The sequence below is a fragment of the Primulina tabacum genome, chromosome 15, assembly GCF_025594145.1.
Source record: "Primulina tabacum isolate GXHZ01 chromosome 15, ASM2559414v2, whole genome shotgun sequence".
Taxonomy (NCBI): Eukaryota; Viridiplantae; Streptophyta; class Magnoliopsida; order Lamiales; family Gesneriaceae; genus Primulina; species Primulina tabacum.
The window spans coordinates 34499801-34515471 of NC_134564.1; the positions used below are offsets into that span (position 1 = coordinate 34499801).

General features: G+C 36.2%; 3 protein-coding genes across 3 annotated transcripts; 1 reads left to right on the forward strand and 2 right to left on the reverse strand.

Moving 5' to 3' along the window:
• Positions 1-899: 899 nt before the first annotated feature.
• On the reverse strand, positions 900-2375 carry LOC142526121 (protein FAR1-RELATED SEQUENCE 5-like). Its single transcript, XM_075630383.1, has one exon. It carries the CDS (start codon positions 2373-2375, stop codon positions 900-902), a length of 1476 nt encoding a protein of 491 aa, XP_075486498.1.
• Positions 2376-3849: 1474 nt separating this feature from the next.
• Positions 3850-7656, reverse strand: LOC142526390 (glycolate oxidase 1). The gene is made up of 12 exons (XM_075630752.1): positions 7458-7656; positions 6636-6813; positions 6378-6502; positions 5937-5983; positions 5473-5550; positions 5273-5397; positions 5111-5177; positions 4959-5021; positions 4676-4745; positions 4492-4592; positions 4323-4427; positions 3850-4220 (listed from the first exon to the last, which is right to left on the reverse strand). The coding sequence occupies exons 2-12, from the start codon at positions 6773-6775 to the stop codon at positions 4029-4031; spliced, it is 1113 nt and encodes a 370-aa protein (XP_075486867.1). The 5' UTR covers positions 6776-6813; positions 7458-7656; the 3' UTR covers positions 3850-4028.
• Positions 7657-9411: 1755 nt separating this feature from the next.
• On the forward strand, positions 9412-14810 carry LOC142527852 (uncharacterized). Its single transcript, XM_075632829.1, is given in 4 exon segments — positions 9412-12160; positions 12162-13965; positions 14063-14446; positions 14523-14810. Coding segments are annotated over 3 exon segments (3297 nt in total). The 5' UTR covers positions 9412-11050; the 3' UTR covers position 14446; positions 14523-14810.
• Positions 14811-15671: the final 861 nt, after the last annotated feature.

Below are 15671 nucleotides of genomic sequence, written 5' to 3' on the forward strand. Positions count from 1 at the left end.
TAATTCATTAATCCAACTGTGTTCCAGTTGTTCGCATGTTGTTAGAACCTGCAATAATAAATACAATTCTTAACATCAATCTCTCATAACACTATTGTTTAAAAAAATTAAACATTTAAAGTACCAGCCATTGATGCAAATTCTTCTTCATTTATGTTGTCATCGTTGTTATCATGATCATGTATAGTTGATCTAGTAAACGACACATCGTCATATTTACAAAATAAATGAAATTATTTGATTTGTAAAAAATTTATAAAATACACACAATATTAATTAACACATACCCGTTATGCAAAATTGGACAATTGCGCTTGTCATGAGACACACCTCGACTCCCACATCCACGACATAGTCTGGCCTTTGAGATTGACTTCTCCTTTGATGATTTCAATCTCTTCCCACACCCCTTTGCTCTTATTTCAGAATGATCAATAATACCAAAGACCACATCCATGGTTCTCTTCTTTTGACTTTCACTGTTGAAAGTTTTACTAGTGTTTATCTCTTTAATTTTGCTTAAAATATAATCTAATTGTTTATCCAAGAAGTTTGTCCCCTCATCAGTCAACGACGCATTATCAATTGCTACGGAAGCTTTATAAGATAACCTCGAGTGTCTTGACATCAAACTCTTTTCTGGATCATCGATGCTATTTTGCTCAGTCTTGAAATACATGGCATCAACCTTTGCAACTCGTGTCCATCGTTTCAGTATATACTTATTAGGCAATTGATACACTTGGCTAATACGAAAAAAGCTAACATATGTCTGCATGGAACGCCATCGAACTCAAATTTCATACAACTACATGATATGGAGTCCATCAGTTTATTATGAGTGAGCACCCTTGGTTTGGAGGAAGAACAACTTTGAAAATTCATCACATTGTAAACCACTAATTCAACTCCTTCAGACGTTTGTTGCAGAAAATAACCATCACTCTCTTTATTTCACTTTGAAACTCTAACCATTTTCTTTTCGTGTACACCTTGACCATTTGAGTTTCCATTGGCCTCTTTGACTTAATTTTGGGACACTCATTCAAATCAATATGGTCAGCAACTAACTCATTGTGCCTTTGATGTCGGAGTGCCCTATTGAAACGGGTGGTAAAATCCATCAATGAGTTCTTATTAGAGACGTACTTCTTGAAAAATGCATGTGAACTTTCAGATCTCTGACTACTTGAGATTCCAGCACAAAATACATTGTTAAAATATGCTGGCACCCACTTCTGTCGTAATTCATACATCAATAACAACCAATCATTTTTTTCCAAATTAGCACACTTTATAACATCTTCCCAAGACTTATCAAATTCATCAGGTATTGTAGAATTTTGAATGACGTTCTTTATGCTTTGATAGTAGTCACGAAAAGTCACAGGATTTAATTTATCTGAAAATTTGTTCAGTATATGCCACAAACAATATCGATGCACTACTTGTGGGAAAACTTGTGCAATGGCCTTTGTCATAGCAGGATCCTGGTCAGTAATGATCACGTCTGGTGCACCTTTAGGCATGGCTTCTATGAACTTGTTAAATAACCAAACAAAAGACTCAGTCTTCTCGTCACTTAGAAATCCGCAACCAAAAACGATTGTCTGATGATGATTGTTAACTCCTACAAATGGTGCGAAAATCATACCATATTTGTTAGTGTTATATGTCGTATCAAACACCACTACATCACCAAATACACTGTTTGTCATCATTGATACAGGATCTGCCCTAAAACACCTACTAAATCTATTATCCAAATCAGTCTCATAATCAAAGAAAAAAGCTGAACACTTGTCTTTCTCAGATGCAAAGAACTCAATTAGTGTTTCAGCATCAATACCTTTTTGTTCATCTCTTACAATTTTCTCACAGTTTCTAATATCTTTCTCTGTGCAACCTACATGCTCAGGCCCTCCATACTCTATTTTCAATAATCGCATTTGTTGACAAATCGGTACATTGGCTTCTGAAAATTGTTGAATCAATGCTTTCTTTGATACTGAGACATTTCGATGTGAGCGTAGCAAATGCACCTTTGAAGGAGTCGAAAGTGGATGATTATGGACTTTCATGAAGGTACTGACAACCCAATTAGGACCAGTTTGTTCCTTGACAAATGTAATCTTTGACTTACATCCAGTTCTAACTTCACCACGCGCTCTTTCCTGTTTCGGTTGATCATCTTTTACATGTTTCATCCGGTGGAGTTCATCTGTATGGCCTTCTTTAAAGCATAAAAATTTTTTCCAGACAACTTCATTTGTCATCTTTTGTTTATTACCATTGCTCATTCTCGCGCTAAACCCGACTTCTCGTGCATATTGGTTATAGTATGAAAATGCATCATCCAATGATGCGAATTTCATCCCGATTTTCGATTTTCGATCATCTGCAACTTGGGGAATGAATTAAAAAAAAAAAAAAAAAAACTTGGGGAATGAATAGCTGATCATCACCACTATTTTCTTCCATTGCTTAGAGAAAAAATGAAAAACACACAATTTAGAAAAATATGATGATTTTATACAGCAAATTTCTTTGACTTAATAGAAAATACTATCATAATTAGTGATGATAATTATAAATCCTATAGTATCGATAGTTTGTCTAAATAAATTAAAGGAAATTAAAAATATTTTATTTTTTAATATATTTTAATACAAACGAAATTTTATTGTCAAATTTTGACTTAATTTCATTTCACACATTTTGCCGACTGAGAACTAAATAGTTATCATTTCTTGATATGAGCAATAATTAGTTCAATGTTAACCAAAATTTTTTAATATTAAAGTTGTTATCACAATCGTAAAATGAGATGAGGACATCTTGAAAATGAACACAAATTCAACACACTATTCTAGAAAATGAACACAAATATGAATAGGTGAACTAACAACAAGAAAGATTTGGGGAAAAGTAATTGAAAATAACGTATCCATCTTTTACGCACAAATAAAATGTCGTAAGCTTTGTTTCTATGTAATTAAAACACAAATTTATAAGCTATGTTCTTCTGTAATTGCAACACAAATCTTGAACCTCATTCTTCTATAAATATGGAATTGCAGATACTGTAAATGTAAGGTTAGAAGCCCTAATCTAAAAAAACCATTGTAAAATCCACGAGATACGAAGCATACCTTGGTAAAAGTTTCATACATATGGGTTGGGGCGGCGTCCATCATGGTACACACTCATGGTGTGTAGCGTAGCAGTTCTATATATATATATATATATAATGTTACGAATGATATAACTTATTTAATAACTCAAAATATAGTTAAATATTAAGAAATATTTTATTAGGATTTGATAATTGTAGATTGCTATATAAATTTATTAATATTTATTAAATAAAACAATTTGAGAAGATATGCATATTTGGTTTATAATAAACATCAAAGCTAATTATTTTAAATCATCTTCAATTTTAATAATATATAAATAGATATTTCAATTTGAATGATTCAACTAATAATATTGCTCTAGTTGTTACGATTCAATTTTTTTGTTAAATTCAATTGTACTAGTTTAATTATGAATTCTGGTCTCTCACTTTTTTATTCTATGAAACAATAACGTATATCACAAAAGAAAATGACTAAATTTCATCTTTTAAAACTACCATAATCACTGAAGTTTATCTTTTCGATCCAAAACATATAATGAAATCATGATAGATTAAAAATTATAATTTATGTTTTAATATATGAAAATAATACACCTATCGGTGTAACCGAGCAAGTTGACATGGTAATGTTAGGATAATTAATCACGGTGATGGTAAAAAAAAAATCAAACTAGGGGAAACCAATGCTGAATAATACGAGAAAGAAGTAGAGCAACTGTGAAAACCTTTCAGTAGAAATAAATCGATCCATAGTTCATTAAGTACATTACTTTCAGTATTTATGCAAAATGAGCAATCCAAGTGGGGCTCTTGAGAACATATAGTATGATGAAATATTAAACTACCACTGGGGGGAGGCAGTTGCCCAAGTATGGAGCCCACAGTTCTACAACCTGGGAGCTAGAAGAGCACGAGGGGCATCCCACTCCGTGAAGATGTGATTACGGGTTATCTCACTGAGTGAACGACAACCAGACAAAGCCATAGTCAGCTCAAACTCATCACGCAGCATTTGGAGCACCTTTCTAACACCGGCTTCTCCATCGGCTGCCAACGCAAAAACTACAGGTCGACCAATCTGAGACGAGCCCAAAAAAATATCTTAGAATCATACAAAGACACTTTTGATATTAGGCCAAGAAAGTTCATATTCTTGGTTTTTGTAGATTGTGCTACTTACAAAGATGCCAGAGGCTCCCAATGCTAAGGCCTTGAAGACGTCTGTTCCACGCCTAACGCCTCCATCCAAGAAAACTGGCAACCGTCCTTGTGCGGCTTTCACGACCTGAAAATGCAACAGATGATTAGGAAAACACAGATGGGTCATGAGGCCTCGTAAAACAGGATACCTCTTCCAGAGCCATGATAGTGGAAGGGACGTAATCAAGTTGGCGAGCACCATGATTGGATACGATAATACCAGCTGCTCCACTCTGAATTGCGATCCTTGCTGTGAATTGAGAGTAAGAAAATTTTGTTATGAATGAGTATTGATTGGATGAAGAGAATGATCAAGATTTCGAAGTTTCTTACTGTCCTCAGCAGTGAGTACACCCTTAACCAGAATAGGCAACGAGGTAATGGTTTGTAGCCACTTCACATCCTGTCAATATTCAAAGGGGAAGCAATCCTATTATATGTGTTTGTTCAAAGTTGAACGATGCAAACCCGAGCTCTGTAAATGTGCTAAAAACTAGAACTGTTACAAACAGGAAAACTACTTATTCAAATGCTATGTTTCGAGTCTTTTGACTATAACTCGACCTATGCATCCCACCAGGATTTTAGGACAAGGATCGATAGTGATTTAGCTTACCTTCCAGCTCAAAGATCGATCAATTTGGCCAGCAACATATGAAGCTAAACCAGAGTCATCAGACTACACCACAGAATGAGAGCTGACGTCAACACTTAAAACTCATCAATAAAGCATGTGGGCTAGCAAAACAATGCCATTGTGCCACTTACTTTGTCCATCTTCCCAAGATCCAAACCTTCGAAATTCTTCAATGTCAGAAAAGGTGGCAAAGTAAATCTGTATAACATAGAAAAATAAAGATTCTTGTGAGACACCAAAGCTCATAGCCTTTATGCTTCTGTTAATTATCATGTTCAGGTTAAAGCTCCAACCTGTTCTTAATATCAGATTCTCTGCGTCCCAATCTTGGAGTATCCACCGTAAGTGCTATGGCCTTAAAACCTGCCCTTTCTGCTCTTCGCACCAGTTGAGCCACAACATTCCTGTCCTTATAAACCTGAAAGCAAAAGTAGTATGTATAACTCATATGAAAGCGGATTGGGAAAATCTTGAATTGCAAGTTCAAACTTACATAGAGCTGAAAGAATCTTATGCCGGGTCCGGTTGAAGCAACTTCTTCAACACTTGATGTGGCCCATGAAGACAACGTCTGACATAAAAATCATGATGCATAAGTGATCACATATTTTCTCATTGAAATAAACGAAAACTTGGTGTGCAATGGGAAACATATATCTTTGCCAACTGGTCAAATTACTCTTACATGGTATTATCAGGGATTGTTTCCCAAGTTTTCCGACAGAATGTGACTTTGTTTCTAAACAAAAAGCAGCATTACGGCAGTGTTTTCATGCTATTTAACCCAATTAGTATCACATTTTCGTTAAAAATACATCATGCCTGAGGTTGTAAAGAATGTTTCTCAAGTTTATAGGATTTAAAAATCATGTTCGAACATAATATCATCATGTCCTGCTGTGCAGAAAACAGTCGTAGAAAATTTCGATAGAACTTGATACGAGAGAGAAACCAAACCATGATTGTTCCAGCTGATGATGCAGCTCTAGCGGTTGCGTATTCTCCTGCATAACGAATAACCATGCTATCAGCACCCATTCACGGCTAAATGAAGGTACATACGTGGGAAATGCGGTTGAGCTAGCACCTAATCCGTGTAAATGCCAATAAGACGGTGATAATCAGGATTCAGAAAAGTAAAATCACCGAGCATCAAATTGGTCAAGATTGAAACAAGCTTGTGATCATCAGGATTCCGAAAAATTAAAATCACCTGAACATCAACTTCGCCAATATATATCGTGTCTCTAGAAACACCTCGTTCATGAACAAGTTAAAGACAAAATGAAAAATCTTCGAATCACATACCTCAAAGTACTTTCCATAATGAATTGTCCATTATATGAAAGAAATTACTACAATCAGGATTGATCATAAATTGCAGTACATAATGCTTACCTTCAGGGTGAGCCATTTTTTGCATAGCAGTTGGGGCAATCATGATGGGCATTGAAATCTTGAAGCCCAAAACAGTAGTAGCCATGTCAATCTTGGATACATCAATGAGAATTCGGGGCCGGAACCTGTATTTAGGTTAATGGTGTCTCATACAGGAAGTTACCATTTCACTAAAAGCAAATAAAAAAGAAAAAAGAACGAAAAAACTCGAAAGTTGGTCGTATATGGCCCTTTCATAGGTGATATGAAGCAACATACAGAATTCTTGAGAAGGCATTTCTGTTCTCAGCCAGAGTCCACTGGTCCTCGGCACCTGATGCATAGTAGTCGTACACCATTTTCGGCAACTTTTGCTTGGCAATAGCCTGATATTCGGTTACATTTGTTATCTCTTCCATCTCGGTGGATGATGAATGTCACAAGTCCCCTTCAAGATCTTGATCAAAAAATGGAAACCAAATACATATCAGATCATCGATATTGTGTCCGTTTTTATTAGAGTGATTAAAATCTTCTCCCTGGCTTCCTCATGACCGTCAAAAGCGGCAAAAAAATGTACATGCAAAAACAGAATTTGATCTTGAAAATTCATAAGCCTCATTGCGGCAAAAAAATGTACATGAAACCAGAATTTGTTCTTCAAAATTCATAAGCCTCATTGTGTCTAATAAGGCATAAATTTAATACTCAAGCATCTGAAAACTGTGATATCTCACATCTCAATTAACTGGTTAAAGTGGCAAGCATCTCTTATCATTCATGATTGCCAAAAACAACGACACAGGCACCGATTTTTAAACTGGAATTGCTCAAATCAAACAAGAAACTGACAAAAGTAAATACACCAAGCTCAATCCAGACAAGAAGCCCAGATGTTCACAAGAGATAAGTAACTTAATCCGACAAGAATCAAATTCTTGAACTTATAAATCTCCAAAACCAGAACTTAAACAAAATAGAACACTAATCACTTCTCCAAGAAAGAACCATTTCAGCAAAAACCCACAAGTCGAAATAGAATTAAACATTCTGTAAATGAAAGAAGAGAGAAAGAGAGGAGAAAGATAAGCATAAACAAACCTCGAGACACAACAGTAATGAGATGAGTGACTGCAAGGTAACCAAATAAGGGAACTCTAGCACAGTAGTACTAGATAAGCTTGAAAGAGAACCAAGGAAAACACCGATAAATAATTATATATAATTCACGACAATTTTAGATAATATGACGATGAAGACAAATTGGGTGAGGTTCATAGAAGGAGTGGCACAAAATTGAGGATGAGTATTTGGAGGAAAGAATTCGAAACCAAATCCTGTCAGGCCAAATTTCTGCCACACGCTACGTTTGTGCTTCACAGTCTCTCTTCGTAATCTTCCCTCTTTCTACTCGTTTTTTTCAACTCATTCATGATGCATATACACGTATATATGTATAAAAATTAAATTCATACCAAGTACTATTTTTGGTAATATGTCAATAATTATGATGCATGATGAGTTTGAGCATCTCTTTACGTGTCACGACCTCTGAATTTTTTTAAAATATCAACTCTGTCTTCTTCTTATGACATGCCATCTTGGACTACAGGGCACTGGAAGAATTAACTAGTGTCCAAGATCAGAAACAAGGAAAAATCACACGAACAGGAAACAATCAATGATTTTGGAAAATGTAAACTAGTAAATCTGGGAAGTTACGAAGTCGTTAACTCCTAGGATGAGCTCATTCAATCTCCAAGCAAATACACGCGAAACTGGCCTTTGCGTTGCAGCCTAGCAGGAACCAGAGTAGGCGACGCAGTTGAAAACTACCCACTTTGAGAGGCAGGTCGCCTTGTATCATTCGCAACATTATGCCATTTCTGGCGCAAAGGAACATCCTCCGAGGTTACAAAAAATAACGCATGTATGCATGTAGTCGCAATTGTCATCCATGCCAAAAGCACAAAAGAGAGATTTTTTACGGACCCAGGAAATACATTGAGATGGGTTGCAGAAAAAATTTCATTAAATTTTATTATATTTTTTACGCGAAACGATGGCGGCTTCTGCTGGTCCAGCAACCTTGCACTTCATGGAAAATATTTAACATGAAAGCCCTCGTGAAAGGACGCTGACATGAATGGAGACGAAGCGTTTCAGACGAATTCGAAGGTTTTTACGTGATCTTTCACCTTCCCACTAAGTACCCAATTAGCTTCCTTTATTTATTAATTTATCGAGCTTCAGAGCATGCACAAAAGAATTGATTTAGAGAAATTAAATATATAAAAAAATGGTCGCAGTATAGATTTCGTTTGCATCTTCATCAATCAAGCTACGCAATGCGAAAACAGCTTGTCTTTTATCGAACCTTTCTGCTTTCTAGTTAGTGTTCCGGTTGCAAAACAATTTCCAAATTGAACGAAAGATCTTCTTCAAGAATCATTTACAAGTGTAAAATGGCAGTGGATTCGTGGAAAATCTCCAATTCAGATTTCGTGCAAATGAACTCACGGGTAAGAATGTTGGAGATTCAGTTTTTCTTCATATTATTGGAACTAAATACAAATATAAACTGTATTGGTGAGATTTAAAAACAAGTCTTCCCAAAATTATTTGAGTGACGAGGGCACCGCAACACTATAAATGAGATTAAACAATGATTTTTTTTTTATAAAGAAGATTAAACAATAATTTGAATATATATTTTAGTGTTATATGGCAATTGAAACAAGAACCACAATCGATATCGAGCTCACAGGCAGCACTGATCATCGTCCACAGTTTTGGGAGGACGAGCGTCATAGAACACTGCGACCTTAGGAGCGGACATATTGCGCGGAATAAGCTTAGAGAGTGAACTTTGAAGAGAAACCTTTTGGTCTCTGTTTTCAGCACGGATCGGATTCTCCTCGCAAATCGCATCGATGCAACTTTACCAGATGTTCACATTCGGGTTTATTGTAGTGCTTTTGTTGGCCAAATCCTCCTTGACTTTCTGTATTCATATTCGTTTCGTTTCCCTTACACGGTAATTCACACTCTTGAGTCCTCAAAAAATTGCGGGATTTAGAGGATTTGTATTGTAGGAGTTGTGAATATTAGATTTTGCACGATTTGTTTTCATATCTTATTGTGAATTCAGTGAATTTTTTGCTTAATATGAAGAAATTTGATATGGGTTTTCGTGAGGAGGAAAGGTATTTTTAGAAGAACTCAACTGCAGAGACATTTTATAAGCCGTCCAATAAAAATGCAAAGTTGCGTTTATTAGGTCTACAGTTGCATCATATTTTAGCACTTTATCATGTTATTAGCGTTGTCTCATTTCCTTATCTTTATTAGAAATTGTTAGCTTTTATTATAAGAGTGTGACAAATTCTCATCAGTCGGACATTTGAAGTTATTGAAATGAAATAACATCAATTACTAGGTGATATTATATGATTAGCAATGAATTTTGTGACCAAAGTATTTAGATCGATAGAAAAGTTGGCACATGGAGGCTGACAATATTTCTGGTGCTGCAGCATTATCCAAGGTTGCCAAGCACAATACCAAACTAAAGTCATAAAAGTGGGAAAGAAATAGAATAGATGAAATGAAAGATAACTCCAATTCATTCATCCACTAAGGAGAGCCACCTACTCTTAGTCTACCTGTAAATCATCACATTTTGTGCCATTTATTATCAGCAGCTTCAAAAAGCAAAGAAAACAACAAAATAAGAGAGAGCCCATCTAGAAAAAGAGAATGAAAGTGCACAATTTATTCAGTCAAATTTTTACTCCTACTATTAGGTACAGAAACAACGGCAAAGATTGTAATCCTAGTATTCCCAAGTCCCATCTCCATCGCTGCCTACAATTGACACATACATAGTATAAAGCAACATATATTTTTTCCCCATCACATATTGCATCCAATAATAGAGAGAAATGATGATCTTGAGAACAAGAAAAAGGAGGAAAAAAGAAGAAAATGGTTGTGGAGTTTCAGAGCACAGCACTAAGAATTGATCACATGCAGCACATAACTCAATTTCACTGAGATCACTACTGTAAAGTTATGGTTGACTCTTTCATTGTGTGCCCTTGTTTTGGATTGTGACCTTCATGGTTCATTTCCAGCTTCTTGCCTTGTCAATCAGTCACCTCCTTTTTTCACATTTTTTTCTTCCCCTCTGTCAAACGATATAGCCCACGCACAAACATGACACATCCCTATCTGTGTTAGGACCTTTGTTTCCCTTTATTTTTATTTATTTAGTCTCAACATTTCTAGAATCGAGTAGGCTAGAAATAAATCCTTTTTCTCTGTATTAGTTTCTTGATCTCCTGCATGAAATTTTATCTTTAGATTTGTTGGAATCATCCCTACTTCATCAATTCTTCAGCGATCAACCTTAAGTAAGATATGCTGTAATCTGGCGAAGAATTTTTGAGCAACTATTTGATCACTTCCGAAATTGGTTGCTATTGCCTGTGTACCTGTAAGTTATCTAGACATCCATTTTTTTCTTCTACCTTTATCTTTTTTTCTTCTTTCCATATTGAAAGGTCCCTCTTTCTAATATATGACTGTTACACGGCCTCACGGGACTGAAAAATTGATCTTGCTTAATGGGCTTGTATGTTTTGTGCTGATATTATTTTCTTGTTAAATTCCCTCGTATTTTTCTGTCAATAATGGGAGACCAAAAGATTTGGCATTGGACATTACTATTCTGTTGTACAATTGTTTTGGTTCAATCATTGAATGACGAGGGAACTATTCTTTTGGAGTTCAAAAAATACCTTAGTGATCCTTATCTTAATCTTCAAAATTGGAATGCTTTGGATTCTAGTCCTTGCAATTGGACAGGTATTGGGTGTAGCTTAGATTCTAAGGTAATCTCCGTACATCTTAGTGGCCTGAATTTATCTGGGAGTTTATCTTCAAGCATTTGTCAACTCCCATTCTTGATCGAACTGAACATGTCGAAAAACTTCATATCCGGCCCAGTCCCTGATGATTTCAATTCCTTTCATAATCTTAAGGTTTTAGATCTTTGCACAAATCGGTTGTATAATCCATTCCCTCTCCAACTATGCAATATTAGCTCTCTTAGAATGCTCTATCTGTGTGAGAATTATATGTTTGGAGAAATCCCACATGAAATTGGAAACATGATGTCACTTGAGGAGCTTGTGATATATAATAATAATTTAACGGGGGTTATCCCTTCATCCATTGGCAAACTGAAAAATCTTTGGATTATCAGGGCTGGTAGAAATTTTTTATCAGGTCCCGTTCCCACTGAAATAAGTGAATGTGAGAGTTTGGCTGTGTTAGGCTTGGCTGAAAACAGGCTAGATGGTGGTTTCCCTATTGAGCTGCAAAAGCTTGAGAATCTTACCTCCTTGATTCTTTGGAACAATCTTCTTTCTGGTGAAATTCCTCCTGAGATTGGTAATTTCACTAGCTTGGAGTTACTAGCTCTGCATGGGAATAAGTTTACTGGAATTATCCCGAAAGAGATTGGGAAATTGGCTCAGTTAAAAAGACTGTACCTTTACACTAATCAGTTGAATGGAACCATTCCCCCAGAGTTATCCAATTGTTCAAATGCCGTTGAGATTGATCTTTCCGAGAACCGTTTGATGGGATTCATCCCAAAATTTTTGGGTCAGATGTCTAATCTCCGTTTACTCTATCTTTTCGAGAACTTCCTCCAAGGAAATATTCCGACCGAGTTAGGGCAGTTGAAGCAGCTGGCAAAATTAGACCTGTCCATGAATAATTTAACTGGTTCAATACCCTTCAGCATTGCAAAATCTCCCATTCTTGAAAGACTTTCAACTGTTTCACAATCAGCTTGGTGGCATAATTCCCCCGTTTATTGGAGCTTTTAGCAACCTCTCCGTTCTTGATCTTTCCAAGAATAATCTTGTAGGCAACATACCCGCACAAATTTGTAGGTTTCAGAAATTGACTTTTCTTAGCCTGGGATCGAACAAGTTGTCTGGAAACGTTCCCCATGGCCTAAAAACTTGCAAGTCTCTTGAGCAGCTAATGCTGGGAGACAACTTGCTTACAGGGAGCCTTTCTGTTGAATACACGAAACTTCAGAACCTTTCTGCCCTTGAGCTGTATCATAATAGATTCTCGGGACTAATACCTTCAGAAATAAGGAATTCCAGGAATCTAGAGAGACTGCTTCTGTCACATAACCACTTTATCGGGTACATTCCTCCTGAAGTAGGAAATCTTGTCAAGCTTGCCGCCTTTAATGTATCTTGGAACCAGCTATTTGGCAGTATACCCCAAGAGTTGGGTAACTGTGTGAAGCTCGAAAGGCTCGATCTAAGTAACAATTTCTTTATTGGATCTGTTCCAGATGAACTTGGAATGTTGGTGAAACTGGAGTTGCTGAAGTTATCTGATAATGGATTCACAGGTGCAATTCCTGCAACTTTAGGGAGCCTTGTTAGGTTAACCGAATTGCAAATGGGAGGAAACTTGTTTTCAGGGGTTATTCCTATTGAGCTAGGACGACTTACTTCTCTTCAAATTGCTCTCAATATCAGCCATAACAATCTCACTGGCTCAATTCCAAGTAGTCTGGGTGACCTGCAGATGCTTGAATCACTTTTCTTGAATGATAACCAGCTTAGTGGTGAAATTCCTAACGTGGTAGGGGGGATGCGCAGCCTCTGGATATGCAACCTTTCGAATAACAATCTAGTTGGAATGGTGCCAACAACTCTAGTATTCAAGAGGATGGACCAGAGTAATTTTATGGGAAACAAGGGGCTATGCATATTAGGTTCGAATCACTGCCATTCATTTCAAAGTTCATCAGTTCCTTCAAGATCAAGCTGGTTCAAGAAGGGTTCTTATAAAGAAAAAATAATCACCGTTGTCTCACTCTGTATCGGACTGATCTCGTTGATTTTCATTGTTGGAGTATGTTGGCAGATGAAACGACATAAATCTGCTTTTGCTTCACTTGAAGACCAACTGAAGAGCGATGAGTTAGGTAGCTACTACTTTCCCAAAGAAGGTTTCAATTATCATGATCTTGTAGAGGCAACAGGGAACTTTTCAGATACGGCAATTATAGGAAAAGGAGCATGTGGAACTGTATACAGAGCAGTAATGGGAAATGGTCAAGTAATTGCAGTTAAAAAGTTGAAGGCCTACGGTGAAGGAGCAAGTTCAGACAACAGTTTTCGTGCTGAAATATCAACTCTTGGGAAGATAAGGCACAAAAACATAGTGAAATTATATGGCTTTTGCTACCATCAAGATAGCAATCTTATCTTGTACGAGTACATGGCAAATGGAAGCCTCGGAGAGATACTACATGGGAATGAAATGGCAGGTATGCTTGACTGGAATGCACGATACAAAATAGCTCTTGGGGCTGCCGAGGGATTATGCTATCTCCACCATGATTGTAAGCCTCAAATTATACATCGTGACATAAAATCGAACAACATCTTACTGGATGAACATTTGGAGGCACATGTTGGAGATTTTGGCTTAGCTAAGATGGTCGATTTCCCCTTGTCGAAGTCTTTATCTGCTGTAGCGGGTTCATATGGCTACATTGCTCCCGGTGAGAACTTATTTGATAAAGTTTTCTATACATGCATGGGTAGCATTAGACAAAACTAATATTCATTAACTTGAGTTACCATTTCTCCTCATTTCAGAATACGCGTACACCATGAAAGTGACAGAGAAGTGTGATATATACAGTTTTGGGGTGGTTCTATTGGAATTACTCACTGGTAAATCTCCAGTTCAACCGCTGGATCAAGGAGGCGACCTGGTAACAATGGTGAGGAGATCTCTTCAAAAACTAGAGATAGAACCTCACATATATGACCAACGAATTGATCTTAGTGCCAAAAGAACAGTCGAGGAGATGTCTCTGGTTCTGAAGATCGCTTTGTTTTGTACCAGCACGTCGCCTCTCAACAGGCCAACAATGCGAGAGGTCATTGCTATGTTGATTGATGCCAGAGAGGAAGTCAGCAATTCTCCACCTTCTCCAACATCAGAAACTCCTTTAGATAGGGAAGCTAGTTGTTGAGGTATTAGTTCGTACGCTCTTGTGGCATCTCTAAATTGCTTACATACAACATATATCAATCAACGTCCAATTTTCAGGTCGTATTGGCTGCTTTTCTTCCTACTTTTCTCGATGGACCCATGCAGCTGGAAGCTAGCCTCCCTGATAGTAAAATGCAAGCGAGACTAATAGCATATGTGGCTCTTACTGCGATTGAAAAAGTGTCCCCAATTAAGAAAATGATGATATCAGATGTAACTTTTATCTTCTTTCCATGACTGACTTCATACTTGACTGCCGAGTATAGATTAATCACAAGGGGGGCATTAACGTCGTAACCATTAAGATAATTCATCGGAGTGTATCCATAGAAACTATTTTCTTTATACTCTCTTCCTACTTAATTATATGATATTTTTTTGTTTTCATATTAAGAATACTATTTAAAAAATAAATTTTACAAGAAATAGTTTGCATACTGTCTCAAGGCTTAATTAATAGAGATTTATTATTTAAAAAAATATAATATTAAATGTAATAACTAGATTACATATTTGGTACAAAGTATAGTTTATATATTTGAAGAAAGAAGTGTATCCAATCAAGATTAACAATCTCATGTGATTAGAGTGAGTAGACTATTGTATAGATAATCTTTCATTGTCCCCTATTTAAAATAAATAAACTAATTTTTTTAAGAAATTCAAGACTAGCGAATATGAATGGTCTTAGTGATCATATTTACATATATACTGGACACAAACATATCATGCAGTTGGATTCTCAGTAGAAATAATTATTGTAACCCCAAATTTTTTTTAAAATATAGACATAGTTATGAATATTTTCAACTTGTGGAATCTTTATATATATAATATTTCAAATAATGTTTCCGTACTAGGTGATCTGTGGCACAAATATGTATGCCATTTTCGAAACTGTGTAATAGAAAAATTGGGTGAATAATTAGCAATTAGCATGTACAAAAATTTGTGTAAGACGATTTTACGGGTCGTATTTTGTGAGACGGATCTCTTATTTGGGTCATCCATGAAAAGTATTATTTTTTGTGCTAAGAGTATTACTTTTTATTGTGAATATCAGTATGATTGACTCATCTCAATAATAAAGTTTCGTGAGACCGTCTCACCAGAAACCTATTTTTTTAGTATTGGTTAATTAAAAGTCAAATCCCTCCATAATTTCCTTAAAACTGAACGTCCTGCATGTTACTCGACACGATACCA